We start from the raw sequence: 14,934 nt of genomic DNA, 5'->3' as shown, positions 1-14,934 counted from the left end.
AAGACACCAAAGACAACTCTCTAGGCTTTTTAGGATCATTTTAAACTAATGTATCATCTAGGAATGGTTAGCTTAGCTTCAAAATATTCAGTGCTACCAATGAGCATGCAATTCGCCTGCACAAACCATATAGGACACCTTACCTAGTTCTTCATTTGTGTTGTCGTTATCAGTAGCAAATGGAAATCTCTTCTGCTCTGCAAGCGACTTTGCTTGACTCTGTAAAACATCATGGTTTGTAGTGTTTAGCAAACTATGGTAAATAATTTAACAGAAACTTAACAGAGAATGCTTTAAATCAAAATGTTAAGACCACTGTGATTGCTAAGAATGAAAACAAATACACTCCCAGTCTTCTGTACGGAGAAAAACTGTTCTTCAGCAAGATTCTGCTGTCCTTTCTACCATAAGGCCATAAACCAAACGTGTCAGATGAAAGGACCTTATCACATTTCAGTGGCGGTTGCAACTTCTGCATCACAACCAAGATGAAGTTTTAGAAGTATAACACATCCCACTTCATGGGAAAGCTTCTGTTCTCCATTAATAATTAATTCCTTTGTCTCTACAAAGGGAAGAGTACCACAAAAGAGTAAAACAAAATGAAACACTGAAAAGAAAATAACTCCGGCAATAAAAGCCAAGTTTAACTTTGTAATGCCATGTTAAAAGGAAAAGACTGTCCTCCTAACAACCTTTATTTAATGATGAGACTAAAGCAGGCTGAACAAAGGTTAAAATTTATGTTCCTCAAACAGTCTATCGCCAGAAAACAATTTTGCCAGAGACAACAGCTAGAATACAGAAATACTGTACCCTGTTCATCTTCACAACTGTATTCCACAGATAGCTGCAAGCCTATCGGAGCAGTACATGTTAAGAACATTCAAAATGATCACTTAATAAAAGCCTTCAAAACCGTTCTAAGAAGTAAGAATGGAAAAATGAATTTCTCTCACTGTTCAGTTCTCATCTTTTGCTCCGGGTAAACTGCACCTATGCATCTTCTGCTTCACAGAAGACAGTCTAACACTTCAAACTTCACAGAACGTTATCATCTTAATTTCTGAGAAGACTGAACTTTGTCCTCCTCCCTTCTTTTTTGTATTTTGGCTCCTTCAGTCAAAAGAAATCCAATTACTTGTATCCATGACAGGTATTTCAATGACCTACAGATGCAAAAGTAACCATCCTAAACCAAAAGAACACTTCCTGCCCCGTACACTTAATGTGTATTAGGTAATGTAATAAGAAATCTTAGACCAACTCTTCAGAGTTTTAAACAACATTTTGGAGGGTACATAAGATCAGCAAACTATTTTCTAAAAACTGTTCTTGTTGAAACAAGAGACAATGTGTGAGCTCAGATGTAACACAGAGAATTAATACTCTACCCAGTACAATGGAATTTAATAGCCCTTCTATCATTAATTAAAAGTAATTAAGCAGAACAGAAGAATAAGCAGGGCTCAACAGGTATACCGACCTACATTGCACAAGTATTCACAAACCACAAACCTCCAAAACTAATCTTTTTGCATCATCATTTGTCCTAAGGTAATTTCCAGGTAGCATGCTTCAGAAAGTTATTTTTGGTATTTAACTCCCTGGAATGTGAAGGCAATACACACTTCAACAAACTGAATCCTGTCACAAGTTAGATATCCTGCAGCTCTGTGTGCAAAAAAACTACAAGTCATTCTGCCTTTGAGAAGCGACTGAGAATTTATCACTGCATCAGCTTCAAATTAAATGTATTCTTGATCTCTTAAAACATACAAACAAGCAAAAACTACCCTCAAAAAATATCTTTTTTGAAACTAGGAAACTTATAACAAATTAACATACATTTCATTGCCTTAGAAAGAACTGCTGGTACTCCTAGACTAGACAGATCTGACCAGCTTCAATTAATATGAACCGCTGGGAGCCCTAGAGACTCATGATGGAGTACTATGAAGTCATTCTTTAATGATCAACTTTAGTTGATTCATACTTGATCTTTTGGAGACACATCTCTACTGATTAACACAGTTATTTGATTCATTCAAACCAGTTATGCAGTTCAAATCAGTTCAACAGTCTATTTAAAATTGTTTTGTATATTACATTCTTGATAGCATACCAGAATTTTTTCTGTGTTGAGAGAAAGCACGGACTCACAAGACGAAGAGCTTCTTAAATCACAGTCTGATTCCTGGAAGTGCAAAAATGATGAATCTAGGGGAAAAGAGAGATAGTTAATACCTGAAGAATTCAGACGTGCTCCACTACCACATTCCTCGTATTCACTACTGCTGTTTATGCTACTGGCTAAAAATACATGGGGGGGGGGGGGGGGGGGGGGAGGAATGTTTGAAAAGTCAGATAAGGAATAAAAGGGAAAGAAACTGGAAGCAGGAGACATATCCCCATTTGATATGGTGATGCTGATCTCTGGTCCAAGAAATTGAATCTCAAATCATCATTTCAATTCTACGGAGGAAGATAAATGGAAAGGAGGTAGAGAAACACCCAAGTAAAAGACAAAACAAAGACTACAAAAAGTAGAGAAAATATAGCAAACCACAACAAACTAAATATATAGAAAGTCTTCCACAAATATTACTAAGGATGCCCAAGATTGACTCAAACCTAGAAATGTGAGAAAGCCAAACACAGCTCTTGAAACAGCAAAGAAAAAGACTAGCAAAGTATACAGCAACAACAACAACAGAAATAAACGATATTACAAAAGCCCACATTGAAGTCACTGTCTGATCTACACGGTACTTTCACTGCTATCCCAAAAGAACTGTTAGCTTTTCAGTCTTGCTTGCATTACGTTTGCACATTTCAGTGTGTTTGCATTAACTTCTGGAGGAAGTGCTACGCGTGCATTTTGATGGAGGTGAAGTCTCAGTCTCCAGTCAGCTAACTGCCCATTTCTCTCAAACACAGACCAAAGAGAAGCAGGCAGCACTAGTGAAAAGCGTGTCAAAGTTTAAAGCTGGGAAGCCCTGTAAGAACAGTGGCTCATGATTCGTATCCAGAAAGAATGCACTGCTGCTGGGAAGTTTCAGCTCTGCCTCATTCTTAATGTTGGTCAGAACTCTCCTCTCCGGTGTCACAGGCAGCAGCATCATTAATACATGAGTTGCACCATATCGGTGCTCTAAGTCATGACAGCTAGCAACCATCCAGCAGGCCTGTTGAGCAAACTTGCTTCTCAAGTCAAAACAAAAAGATGCAGATGTGGCTTACAACCTCCACAACTGTTTCCTGTATAGTAGTGAAAATGTAGTGAAAGAATTTGTGAATGAGGTGGCAGAATGTAATAACAGTCTATCTGTTACAAGGGATAGGGGGAAAGGACCCGTCACCCCCTGCCTTTGTCCACACGTTAGGTACACTCACAGCTGTACAACACTTTCTTCTTGACAACGTAAAGCACAAACAGCAAAGAAAGTAGCCCAGATCTTGTGGTGGATGCAAGAGAAACACTGTGAGACAACAAGGTTCTTGGCTTCTGGTAAAGGAGAACTAAAGCAACAGCTGAAAGCTTAAGGGAACTTTTAAACTGGCTATTTGCTTAGCAGCAAGATTTAAGTAGCTGTGTACCCACTCCTTGCTATCTGAGGGTTAGCGTGCTGGTTTTCAATTGCCAGCTAAGTGATTACCAGGAAACACCAAAAGCAAAGGCAGGAGATGACTGAAGCAGAGCACCACAGATCGACCCCAGTTACTCTGAGCTCTGTAATAAAGCATCCTCTACCAAACCGAACCCTAACCTTTCACACACATTGCCGGCGGAGCCAGTCACCTGTGCCTCACTAAGAGAAGAAAGGCCATAAAGTGCTTTGCTATTTATTAACTCGTACCTAACGCTGATTTTATCTTAACGTTGGGTGAAAGTCTTTTCGGGTCTGTGCTGAAGCGTAAGCGAACCGGGGCTGAGGTCAGCCGAGCAGCTTTAGCTGCCTAACCCGGAGTTTCTGTAACGGGACTCTCGGCCCTGTACACACGCAGCCCAGACCCAGCAGGCCCCGCACGGCGGGCAGCCCCGCACAGCAGCCGGCCGACAGCCTCCCCGCCGCGCTCCGCCCCTCCCCGTGCCCGCGGGGCCGAGCGGAGCCCCGGGCTGCCGGCCTGCCCGCCGACTCACCGCACTCGGCCGAGTACTGCTCTGCCCACTCCCCCGCCGAGCCGCAGCCCCCCGCCAAGCCCTGGCGCTGCTGGCGCAGCTCCTGTTTGAGCAGGGACAGGGTCGGATACTGCTCGGTCAGAGCCGCCGCGACCCGCGCCAGGGCCAGTACCAACAGCGGCGCCCACAGCCCCCTCTCGGACCCGAGTCCGCCGGCAGCTGCCATCTTCGCGCGGCGCATGCGCACCGCTTCCACACCGCGCCCAGGGAGAAGAGCACCTCCCCGCGGGAGGAGATGGGGGGGAGCAGAGCGCCGCCGCGCTGCCCCATGGGATACGGAGTCCTGCAGCCGGGCTGCCTCACTGCCGAGGGGCGGGAGAAAACCTCAACTCCCGGCGTGCACCGCGGCGAGGGACCATCCTTCTTCCGCCTCTGAAGGCGGAAACGAGGCAGCTGGCGGTGCCGGCGGGTGAGCTGTGCTGTTGGTGCCATGGCGGAGCGCGGGGCGTACCGCTGCGTGGAGTGCAGCAGGGAAGCGGCGGAGCTCTACCGCGACTACCGGCACGGTGTGCTCCGCATCGCCGTTTGCGTGAGTAGCGCGGGAGCGGGCCTGGGCCTGGGGCTGCGCCTTTTAATGCACCCCGGTCTTAAAAGTGAGGTTGCAAGTAGTTCTGCGTTGCTGAGCTGCTCATGCTGATCTCTGAAAGTGCTATGGATTGTCAATGTTCGTAAAGTTACAGCATTTTAACTAGTTAAAGTTTCAGCCTGCAGAAATGAAGGCTGCAGGGTGACCTCATTGCAGCCTTTCAGTACCTGAAGCGAACCTATATCCAGGAGGGGGGTAAACTCTTCCAAAGGGCTGATAATAGCGGGACAATTCTGATAAATATCAAGGTAAAGTTAAGTTCAGACACAAGGATTCACTGTCAAATTGACATGGAGCTTGCCTGTAGCTTCATGTTGTCTCATGTTGTGTTTTTGACTGTGGCAGTGTTTCAGAAAGCCGCCGTGCATGGATTTCTGTTCTGGCAGTGTGGAGCTGGGTGCTCATTAAAATGGAAATAGAGATCAGCACTCTGAGCACGGCAGCTGATGTGGAGGCCTGGGGGAGTGGAATTAGCTCTGGGCAAGTTAGAGAAAGCTAGTAGCAGATCGGGAGGGTTGGTAGCAGAAGAAAGCAGGCCTGCAGACATGCAGCTTTCTGCAAGTGCCCTTTCTTGAGCTGAAGTGGCTCCCCTAGAAGTTATTTTCCCCTCAGGTCTGCTGGTTGAGCCTCTTCTAAGACTATTCCGTTCACAAATACAACAGGGTAATTGTGTTAGCCTCTCTCATTAGCTCAAGTCAAGGAGAAGGCACCCACCCAGGTTAGTAAGTTTGAAGTGGCTGATGACAATCTATTCCCATTGGGCTGGGTGAGATAACCTCCTGTAGGCACATAAGGAACCAGCAGATGCATCAGAGAAGGTTTTTTTTCCATGTCTTACCACCCATCAGTAGCAGCTTCTGACTGTGAAAACTACATTTTGAGTTTTCTAATTGCACTGATACTTGGTTGTGTAGTATTGAAAATGAATTGAAACACTGGGCTGTTTATCAGCGTGGAAGAACAAGAAAGAATATTTTTATTTCTTGAAAAGAAGAAAAAGGTAGGATAGGAGAATAAAGCGTATCTTTTGACAGAAGGAAATGGTAAATGAAATAAGTACGTCCTTCGCTGTTTGTTGATCCGTGATCTGAAGCCTATAAAAATAGGTGGTGTATCTTTCTGGTTTATAATGGAAATGCTTGTATTGACTGTAAAGTCAAAGGGCAAAAAAGCGATTTTTCTGGATGAATTAAAAAGCAATTGAAAATAAAGATTGCGTTAAGGAAAAACTAATGAGAATTGAATAGCTACTTTGTGTTTATGCATTTGCGCTGAGCTCAGGAACATTTCATGAACCCGGAAGGCCAACTGTGTTTTGGGCTGCATTAAAAAAGGGGTGGCCAGCAGGGAGAGGGAGGCGGTTGTCCCTCTCTACTCAGCTCTTGTGAGGCTCCATCTGGAGTACTGCGTCCAGGCTTGGGGCCCCCAGTACAGGAAGGATGTGGAGCTGATGGAGCAGGTCCAGAGGAGGGCCACCAAGATGGTCAAAGGGCTGGAGCACCTCTCCTGTGAGGGCAGATTGAGGGAACTGGGCTTGCTTAGCTTAGAGAAGGCTCCGGGGAGACCTCATTGCAGTCTTCCAGTACTTGAAGGGAGCATTTAAACAGGAGGGGGAATGGCTGTTTACGTGGGTGGATAGCGATAGGACAAGGGGGAATGGTTTTAAACTGAGACAGGGTAAGTTTAGGTTAGAGAGTAGGAGGAAGTTTTTCACACAGAGGGTGGTGACACACTGGAACATATTGCCCAGGGAGGTCGTGGCTGCCCCATCCCTGGAGGCATTCAAGGCCAGGTTGGTTGTGGCTCTGGGCAGCCTGGTCTGATGGCTGGCAACCCTGCATGTGGCAGGGGGTTGAAATTAGTTGATCGTTATGGTCCTTTTCAACCCAGGCCATTCTGTGATTCTATGATAACTCTTGCTTTCTTTTCTTTCTAATTCTTGTTGTTTTGTGACTTTCAGAAATCGTGCCAGAAACCCGTGGATAAATACATTGAGTATGATCCTGTTATCATCTTGATTAATGCTATTTTATGTAAAGCACAAGCATACAGACACATTCTTTTCAATACAAAGATAAATGTAAGTTGCTATGCCCCTACTGTGTGAATTTTTAGGTTAAAGGTAATACTTGGGTTTGATTTCTTTCTTCCATGCAGTTTTCTATATGCTCTAATTTTCCTATCTTGTTAACTGATGTTTAAAAGATTATTTGCTAAATTAGTGATGTATAATGAATAATCTGTTTATATTTCCAAACAGATAATAAAATCCTCCAGAGGTTGTTTCTTTAGAGATATAGGGATGTATTTTAAATAGTTATTTAATATTGGTTTTTATTATTTTTTATATATTATTAAATAAATGTATTTAATAATGTTGTTATTATTCTGTCATTTTGCAGTTTCATGGGAAGCTCTACATATTTTGTTTACTCTGTGAAGCTTATCTCAGGTGGCTGCAACTCCAGGATTCCAGCCAAAGTACAGATCCTGACGACTTAATCAGATATGCCAAGGAATGGGATTTCTATAGAATGTTTGGTATAGCTTCTTTAGGTAAGAACAGTAATTATTTCCTGTAACTATCAAACATACTTCTTAAGCATTCAGTAATTTCACGAGTCTTTCAACAAACCTGCATTGCAAAAAGAGTAGAAGTCATGTGCAACCCAGCATGGCTAAATGATTATGCACACATTCGTTCATTTGCCTTCATTTCTTACAAATTAATGTTTCAGATTTGATTGCAGTTCAGACAGGTATGATATTCACACTGACATGATCAGCATTTGATAATTGAATCGCTGAAAAGTGGCAATATTCAGAAACCAGTTTTAATTCATTTAAATAGCTTGAAGAGTAGCATATAGCTCAGCCTCATTCCAAGGTGCAAAGCTCCAGATACTGTCATTGTCCTGTTTTTACATATGATCATTGTTTCAAGCGCGTTTGCATTCCCAGCAGTTTACGTTCTGCCTCATTCTCTTGCATGATACGTTGCCAGTTATGTTCCCTATAATAGAGTGTGCTCCTCTTTCTACGTTGATCTATTTAAAAGGACCGTCTTGGTTTTACTCATTTTAAAATCAGCGTGTAACATGTGGAGATGCTGTGCTATCATAGAGTTTTGCCTATGATTTATTGGAAAAGAAAAGACAACTCTTTCAGAGTGACTAAATGCTCTTGTAAAAACAAAACCAACCAACCAAAGACAAACACTCCTGTGCTCTAAGAATACAGTTGGAGGCAGGGAGAGTTTTTGTTTTATTTTGGTTAAGGCTTTTATTCTCTCTTTTTTTTTTCCCCAGGTGATATTCTTTAAATCAAGCATGCAGACAAAAATTAATGTTTCCCTTAGACATTGAAAATGTAACTGTTTATTTGCTAATGTTGCTCTAGTGGGTTTTCATTACGTGTCAGCAAAAATGTTGGAACTTTTGTTTCAGTAGTAATTCAGCTATTACAGCTGTCACAAGAGTTGCTCTAAAGTCTGTGTAAGTTCCAGTGTTATACAGGGAGAAGATAGCAAGAATACATCCATGATATTTTCCCCTTAGTATTCCTCCTTATGTTGCATGAAGGAGTTCGTTACTGGTGACCTTTTCAGAAGGGAAATGCATCAATGACTCTAGTTTTACTGGCTAACAGGCAATTAGAAATAGAAGTTGCAAATCATGTTCATGTTTGCATGTATCTTTTAAATAGCAGTAGCTCTGGTGCATTTGAGACGTGCCATTTCACTATAAGGTATCAAAAATTACTTGATTTTGGTGCTTCATTTTCCCTTTTCAATTTCTCTTATTGTCTCTTAGAACAAACTTCATTTTTGGTTGGCATCTTTATTGCCTTGTGGTGGAGGAGACCCAAGATGCTAAAAACAAAGTCTGACTTCATTTTACTTCTCAAGGCACTGCTGTTGTCCAGCTATGGAAAGCTTTTGCTAATTCCAGCTGTTATTTGGGAGCACGACTACACACCTTTGTGCCTTGTGTTTATAAAAGTATTTGTTTTGATATCAAACTCTCAGGCAATTAGAGGTACGTTCTTGCTTTGTTACTGTATTATTTGTATAGAATATGTGAAAAAATGTAGCTGCTAGATCAGCCATTTCTACTGTTACATTTTTTTAATCAATATGAGATGTGTGATTGAAAAAGCTCTAGCCTAAAATGATGATATTTAATTTCATATAAAGTGAACTGAAAGAAAAAACAACTTATTGTCTCTTGTTATATGCTGTATTAAAGCCATCAGATCCATCAGTTATAGTCTGAGAGACTTCAGTGTGGATCATCAGAGCACAGAACAGAATTATTTGCGTGTCTGGAAGATGAATGTTTTGTGTTAATTTTATGCACAGCGTTGTGAAGCAGGTGTGAACAGATCTGTGTGATTTCGTAGGCATACAGATTAGTATGAATTCTCACATTGATCTTAGATGGAAATCCATGGACTTGTTTTTTTGTTTTCTTTTGCAGTTACGTTGAATTTGAACCGAATGTTCCCTTGGTTGGCTATTTTCTTTGGATTAATTTTGGAAAATGGTGTGGTCTGTTTGGTCCAGAAAATGGGATGGGATGTTTGAAATGCCAGCTCAGACCTAAAGAAATATGGAACAGGATGATGATGATCATTTTCAAATGAAGAGGGTCATAGAATATCCTGAGTTGGAAGGGGCCCGCAGTCCAATTCTTGGCTCCACACAGCACTACCCAAAATTCAAACCTTATGTCTGAGAGCGTTGTCCAAATGCTTCTTGAATTCTGGCAGTCTGGGGGCATTACCACTGCCCTGGAGAGTCTTCCAGTGATTGACTTACCCTCTGTTGAAGAACCATGCAGTTCCGTGCTGCTCCCTTGGGTCCTGTTGCTGTCTCCAGAGAGAAGAGATCAGTGCCTGCACCTCTGCTCCCCTTGTCTAAGCAAGATCAGTGCCAGCAGGCTCTGAAGACACTGTGTTTATAGTGATAATGAAGATGATCAGTAATAAAAATTTTTGTAGACAGTTTGAGGATGAGCTAAAGCGAGAAGAACTTGGAAGTTTGGCTGTTTAACGTGATGAGCGATGAAACTTCAGCCTTAGCTTATTTTTCTATAAAAAATATGAACATTTCACTAATAGCTTTATAAATCTGGCTGTGTAAGTGACTGAAATAAAAAAAGGTATGCTAGAAAAATGTCAGCATTGTTAGCAATCACTGCATTTTGGCAGAAAGAGGGGGATAAATTGTTCCCTTAGAAGGAAGGAAAAGAATCAGTGGAAAAAATGTAAGAGCCAAAATTGATATTTCTGCAAAAAACAGATTTCAGAGAAAAATGAACATGTGCAAACAGATTCTTTTTAATAGAAAAGGCAAGTATTGCAGATTGGAAGTGGAGTGGGGAAAAAATAAGTTCCATTCTTTGGATTGTTTATTATAAATGCTCCAGAATAATGAAATCTAGAGTAATGTCTAGGAAGTACAGTTGTAACTGGCTTAGAATTGTATGTGATTTTATAAAAAGTGAAATGTAAGTCTACTCAGGAATGTTCTTTTATGTAGCAGTATTTCTTGAAAAATAGACGAGATTTGCAAAGTAATAACAAGGAGACACTTAGGAAAGTTCTGCACTTCTTTCCTTCACAGGCAAGGAGAGGGATAGATGGCCCACCAAGGAGCTGGCAGAATCGATTTTCTCAAGGCAGTAGTTAGGACACAGTGACCTACTCTTCTACAGACCTGTTTCCATCGTGTTTCATTCAGTGTTTAATTTTCCCACTTCAGTTCTAGAAGGTTGTACTGTCAACAAGTACTATTTAACTTCTTCATTTTTCTCAGGTACAGTCTCCTATCTACCTTTTGCAAAATGCATTAGTTAAAATTCCACAGCATCCTCCAAGTTAATTACAAACAGGTTTAGAGTAGGTCTAGATTATGATCACAGAAGACATCACACATTAAAACCCTTGCAACTATGCAAGCCTTGTTAAGTTACTCTGTTAGAAAAGCAAAGGATTGCTAATTGTTTTTCAATAGATCAGAAGCCAACACCACGTATGTACCACTTGTTAAAATTGGCATCTTTCTGAGCATATGATATGGCCAGAGAAAGAAAAAAACAAAACAAATCATCCAGACCCTGAAAAGTAAAGTGCAACTCTGTTTAAGTACACAAGACAAGGCAACACCAAAACTGTTCCAGTAAGCACATAGTTGTGAAGGTGTATGAGGGATCCACCTTGCTGTAGCAACTTTGGCAACGTGGTATCTAGAACACGCTTTGCATAATTAGATTTGGAGAGGTACTCCTCCCTTGTGATCTTTTTAAAAACAGTATGTTGCTTATGGTGCTTTAGCTTGTCTTCCTACACTGGCAGACACATCACTGCAACATATGCTGCAGTTTGAGAAAGTGCAATGGGAAAGTGCAGTAAATATTTTATAAAAGCTTCAAGGATACAAGTCTGGCCTGCTTTCATTTTCATCCTTCACCTTCTGCCCATAGCGAAAGAAGGGATATGGTTCTTCTGCAGCAGAGAGGGCAACAAGAATATGCACTAGGAAAATGCTGGTGTCCAATGAGTCAAACCCTATTTGTTATTGTAACACTCATGTGGTATTTTCCAGCTTTCTGTACATACAAGGGAAAGGTGTTACATGTAATGTAAATATTACCAGTTCAGAAGCAAAATATGTAAATAAAATGTATATGAATTTGAAGGGAGCAATCTTCTTAAAGTTTATTTAGGATTAGAAAATAAATTATTTTGGGACACTTTCTGAGTTTTATTTAGTAGACCTAAAATGGAAGTGAATACTTCCAAAGAAGTGCTTATATCTTCTGTCACACAGGCTGATAATGTCTCAGCTTTGCACTCTGCAATGCTATCGGGAGCCACCGTCATTCTTATGCAAGTTGGAGGAAGAAGGAAAAATTAATTGCTACGCAGCCGTGGACAAAAGTAGGTGTTGTACATGCTTTTGGTCTTTCAGAGGCATCGTTATCTAGTCATGCAGGTCAGTCTGCCTTGTGTGATTTTACAGCTACTAATGTACCAGCGCTAATGTGACAAGTGCACTAATACTCCATGAATCTAGTATGAACATGAGGATTCTCTCCTCCTCCCTCCTCCCCCTCGTGTGTGTGTTGACCATTGACAGTGTGTGTTGAGGACTGCGTTTTTGATGCGTTTGGGAAAGGGTCCCATATGGTGCTTCAGAGAAAACCTAGACTATTTTAAGGTCCTGCCTGCTTAAAACAGTCCTGTCCCTCTCACATTTATTCTTTTCTGTCTTTTGATCTCATTTTCCTTACATTTATGTTTGTAATGAGATAGTCATCTGTGCTAGAAAACGTATTAGAGAAATGAAGTGTTTTGCTCAGAGCCCAATAGGTTATTGTGGCCTACAGGAGAAGGATACAAGTCCAGAATTGTCAGATGCAGTGTACAAAACAAACAGTGATGTTCTTTAGACCTGGGTTGTGCCAAGGTTTAGAGATTATGCTGTGAACTTTAACTGGGTCCGTAGGTCAAGTATTTAGAAAGTACTCTATACAACAGTAGAGAACTGGAGTAAAAGTTAAATAGTTAAATGGATGTAGATGGCAGGCAGAATTGAGAAGATCATTTGGAAAGAAAGGGGGGTTGGGTTTAGGGTTAAGAAATGTTAGTGCAAGAGAAGATTGAGCTATCATGGATGGAATATAAAACAGCACGAGTATGTGCTTAAACAAACAAACATCATACTCCTAAATATTTCCAAGGATGAACATGAAGGAAGAATATTATTTCTTGTAAATATTGTTGCCATATTCTATGTAACAACATCAACAAATGACAGGGTATCTTCCAAACAGTAAAGCCAATGACTTTCCCTAAAGAAGTTACTGATAGCCTCGTTAATTCAGCAGTCTGCACTCCATCCTTGTAAATACACTTTTTCAAACAAATTGTACAGAAATTGATAGAATCAATTGTGGAATGAATGGAGAATCACCGCTGTTGCACAGCCCTTCCTGTTCACAGCAATAGTATGTGTTGCCTTAGGTCTCACTGGTGAAAAGTAGGCTACTGCACTTGTGACCTCATTCAAGCATAGACAAGTGAGTCCTGTCTTACACAACCAGCCCTATCTCCAGCGCACAAGCTGCCGTTTGTTATCCCAGTATTCATAAAACTGAAAGTAAAATATCCATCTGCACTGGAAAACTATTAGCAGCTGATTTCTGTTAAAACAAGAAAGCTATTGTTTTTTTCAGGAACTTGCATTTTCCCGATCCAGTTCTCACCCAAGGAAGTAATAGTAAGCACTGCAGTGCCATCTGGAGTTTAAGAGTAAAGCACTGTTGTTTCCAGAACTGGAAGGAGCATAAAAGCACTGTTAGTACATAATCTTTCATTATTTTTCATTCTTTAATATCTCCAACCTTCTAAATAAAACTATTACTCATTTTCAGTTTGGAGAAATGATTAAATGAACTCGGTGATCAAAATCAGCCCACAAATTAATTGTTTCCCTGCTTTGTAACAGACTTAATTCACAGTTTCACCAGGAAAGCTAGGAAATGCAATTTACTTTAGTATGACACCTCATTTAGTACATAAACAGTCATGCAAACTGTGATTAGTCTGAGTTTAAAAAGAAAACCCTTGTGGTAAAAGGCATAATGAACATGTGAATTCAGCGCTCAAAGTCAATAGGAATTTTGTGACTGAATTAATTTGAAGCTGAGGTTGCCACAGTTAGAATTTGCAGGAAGGAGTATATAACATTTCAGTATTCTCTTCTCATTTATAATGCTGTTCTGACCTGAGTCTTTCCAATAATGCTTACTGTATTATGGAGGTGACTGGAAAGAAGACTGAAATTGAAGAGTTCTGTAAAATCTTTTCTGTAAATATGGTCTCCTGTATATGTAAAGCTCTTCTGAGCACTGTATGAATAAACAGCAGGAATGCAAAGCAAATGCTACCTAGCAAATACTGCCAATTATGTTTTAATTGCTTTTCATAAGGACTATAGACTTAATATATATATATATCATTTCTGTGCATAGCTGTAGTTTCAATTCCTTTACATAATGTAAGAGTGTGAACTCATATAGTTTTTATCTGTTCTGGCTGCTGGAGAAGTAAGTCTATATAACCCCCAAATTTTCTTATCATCTCTTAACTAACTAATTTTGAATAGGTTTCTAGGGAAAAGAATTGTTCACAAGATGCACAGTAATGCATACCACAGCTACGTATGTGAGCAGAGCAGTAGGGATATGAATTAAAGTCTGAATACTTAAAATGAATATGAGACTGACTACAGCTGTGACCTTGTGTTGCTTTATGTATGTATGTATCTCCATCAAACGATTTCACTTCCATCATCACAGGATTTGGGGAAGAATTAATTTGTTGTTGTCTGCTTAAAAAGATGAAAAGCATTAAGTCCTCACAGCTGCAGGTTTGTGGGAGTCAGTCAACACCATGAATGTCAGATATTGAAACAGACATGCCAGGAGCTATAGAATGTGAATATCAAAGTTGACATGTTCAAAGAATTCTCCTTTGTTATGTTAAAGGAGGCCTTAATTCTGAGCCTTGCTGACCAACAGTTGAATAGTGTACATGTTTGCCGACTTTTAGGGGTATATACCGCAAATCATTAATCCTTTATAAGAAAGTTTAAGTTATTGCAGCTGCGTGTGCCAAAATAAATCTGAAATTCAGTAAAATTGAAGGGGTGGGAGCTAACATAACACATTAACATGATCTTACTTTCAGCTATCTGAAAGGAACATTTACTTGGCAGCTGGAGGCTTTGAGGTGGAAAGGACAGGTATGTCTTGCATAAAAATTGTTTTTTGAAACAAAAATATTAGTATTATTATTTTTTAATTAATCCAGAAGCATTGTATACATTGAAAGAAGAAAGCAAAATGTTGATACAGCAACACTTCTACTCATCTTACATCCTCTTCTTATAACCATTAATTCACTCTGCTTGTAAGCATCCATAAAGGTTTTTACCTTTATAGCCATTTCCTGCTATGAGTGCCTGTAGCCCATCTGATGCTGTCAGACATGCATCACTGTTGAACTTTGATCTCTTCTTTGGTCTCTCACTTTGCTTCTAGTATACGGTTTGGTTTTAACCTTCAAAGCCATTGATGCACCCTGCCTTGGCTACAGC

At 40.5% G+C, this 14,934-nt stretch overlaps 2 protein-coding genes across 4 annotated transcripts in view; one reads left to right on the top strand and one right to left on the bottom strand.

Moving 5' to 3' along the window:
* Positions 1-4,371, bottom strand: part of TTC13 (tetratricopeptide repeat domain 13) — a 34,453-nt gene extending 30,082 nt beyond the window's left edge. For all 3 annotated transcript variants that reach the window (XM_072331800.1, XM_072331802.1, XM_072331801.1), the window contains exons 1-3: positions 4,145-4,371; positions 2,126-2,220; positions 144-219 (exon numbers count right to left, since the gene is read on the bottom strand). In XM_072331800.1, coding sequence (XP_072187901.1) covers positions 144-219; positions 2,126-2,220; positions 4,145-4,364 — 391 coding nt within the window. In that variant the 5' untranslated portion in view covers positions 4,365-4,371. The remainder of the gene's footprint in view (positions 1-143; positions 220-2,125; positions 2,221-4,144) is intronic.
* A 175-nt stretch (positions 4,372-4,546) lies between these two features.
* Positions 4,547-13,714, top strand: ARV1 (ARV1 homolog, fatty acid homeostasis modulator). Its single transcript, XM_072332265.1, has 5 exons — positions 4,547-4,712; positions 6,730-6,849; positions 7,172-7,325; positions 8,582-8,806; positions 9,248-13,714. The coding sequence occupies exons 1-5, from the start codon at positions 4,614-4,616 to the stop codon at positions 9,352-9,354; spliced, it is 705 nt and encodes a 234-aa protein (XP_072188366.1). The 5' UTR covers positions 4,547-4,613; the 3' UTR covers positions 9,355-13,714.
* Positions 13,715-14,934: the final 1,220 nt, after the last annotated feature.

Source organism: Excalfactoria chinensis, chromosome 3 (assembly GCF_039878825.1).
Source record: "Excalfactoria chinensis isolate bCotChi1 chromosome 3, bCotChi1.hap2, whole genome shotgun sequence".
NCBI classification, from domain to species: Eukaryota; Metazoa; Chordata; class Aves; order Galliformes; family Phasianidae; genus Excalfactoria; species Excalfactoria chinensis.
This window is presented reverse-complemented; position numbering and strand designations above follow the sequence as displayed.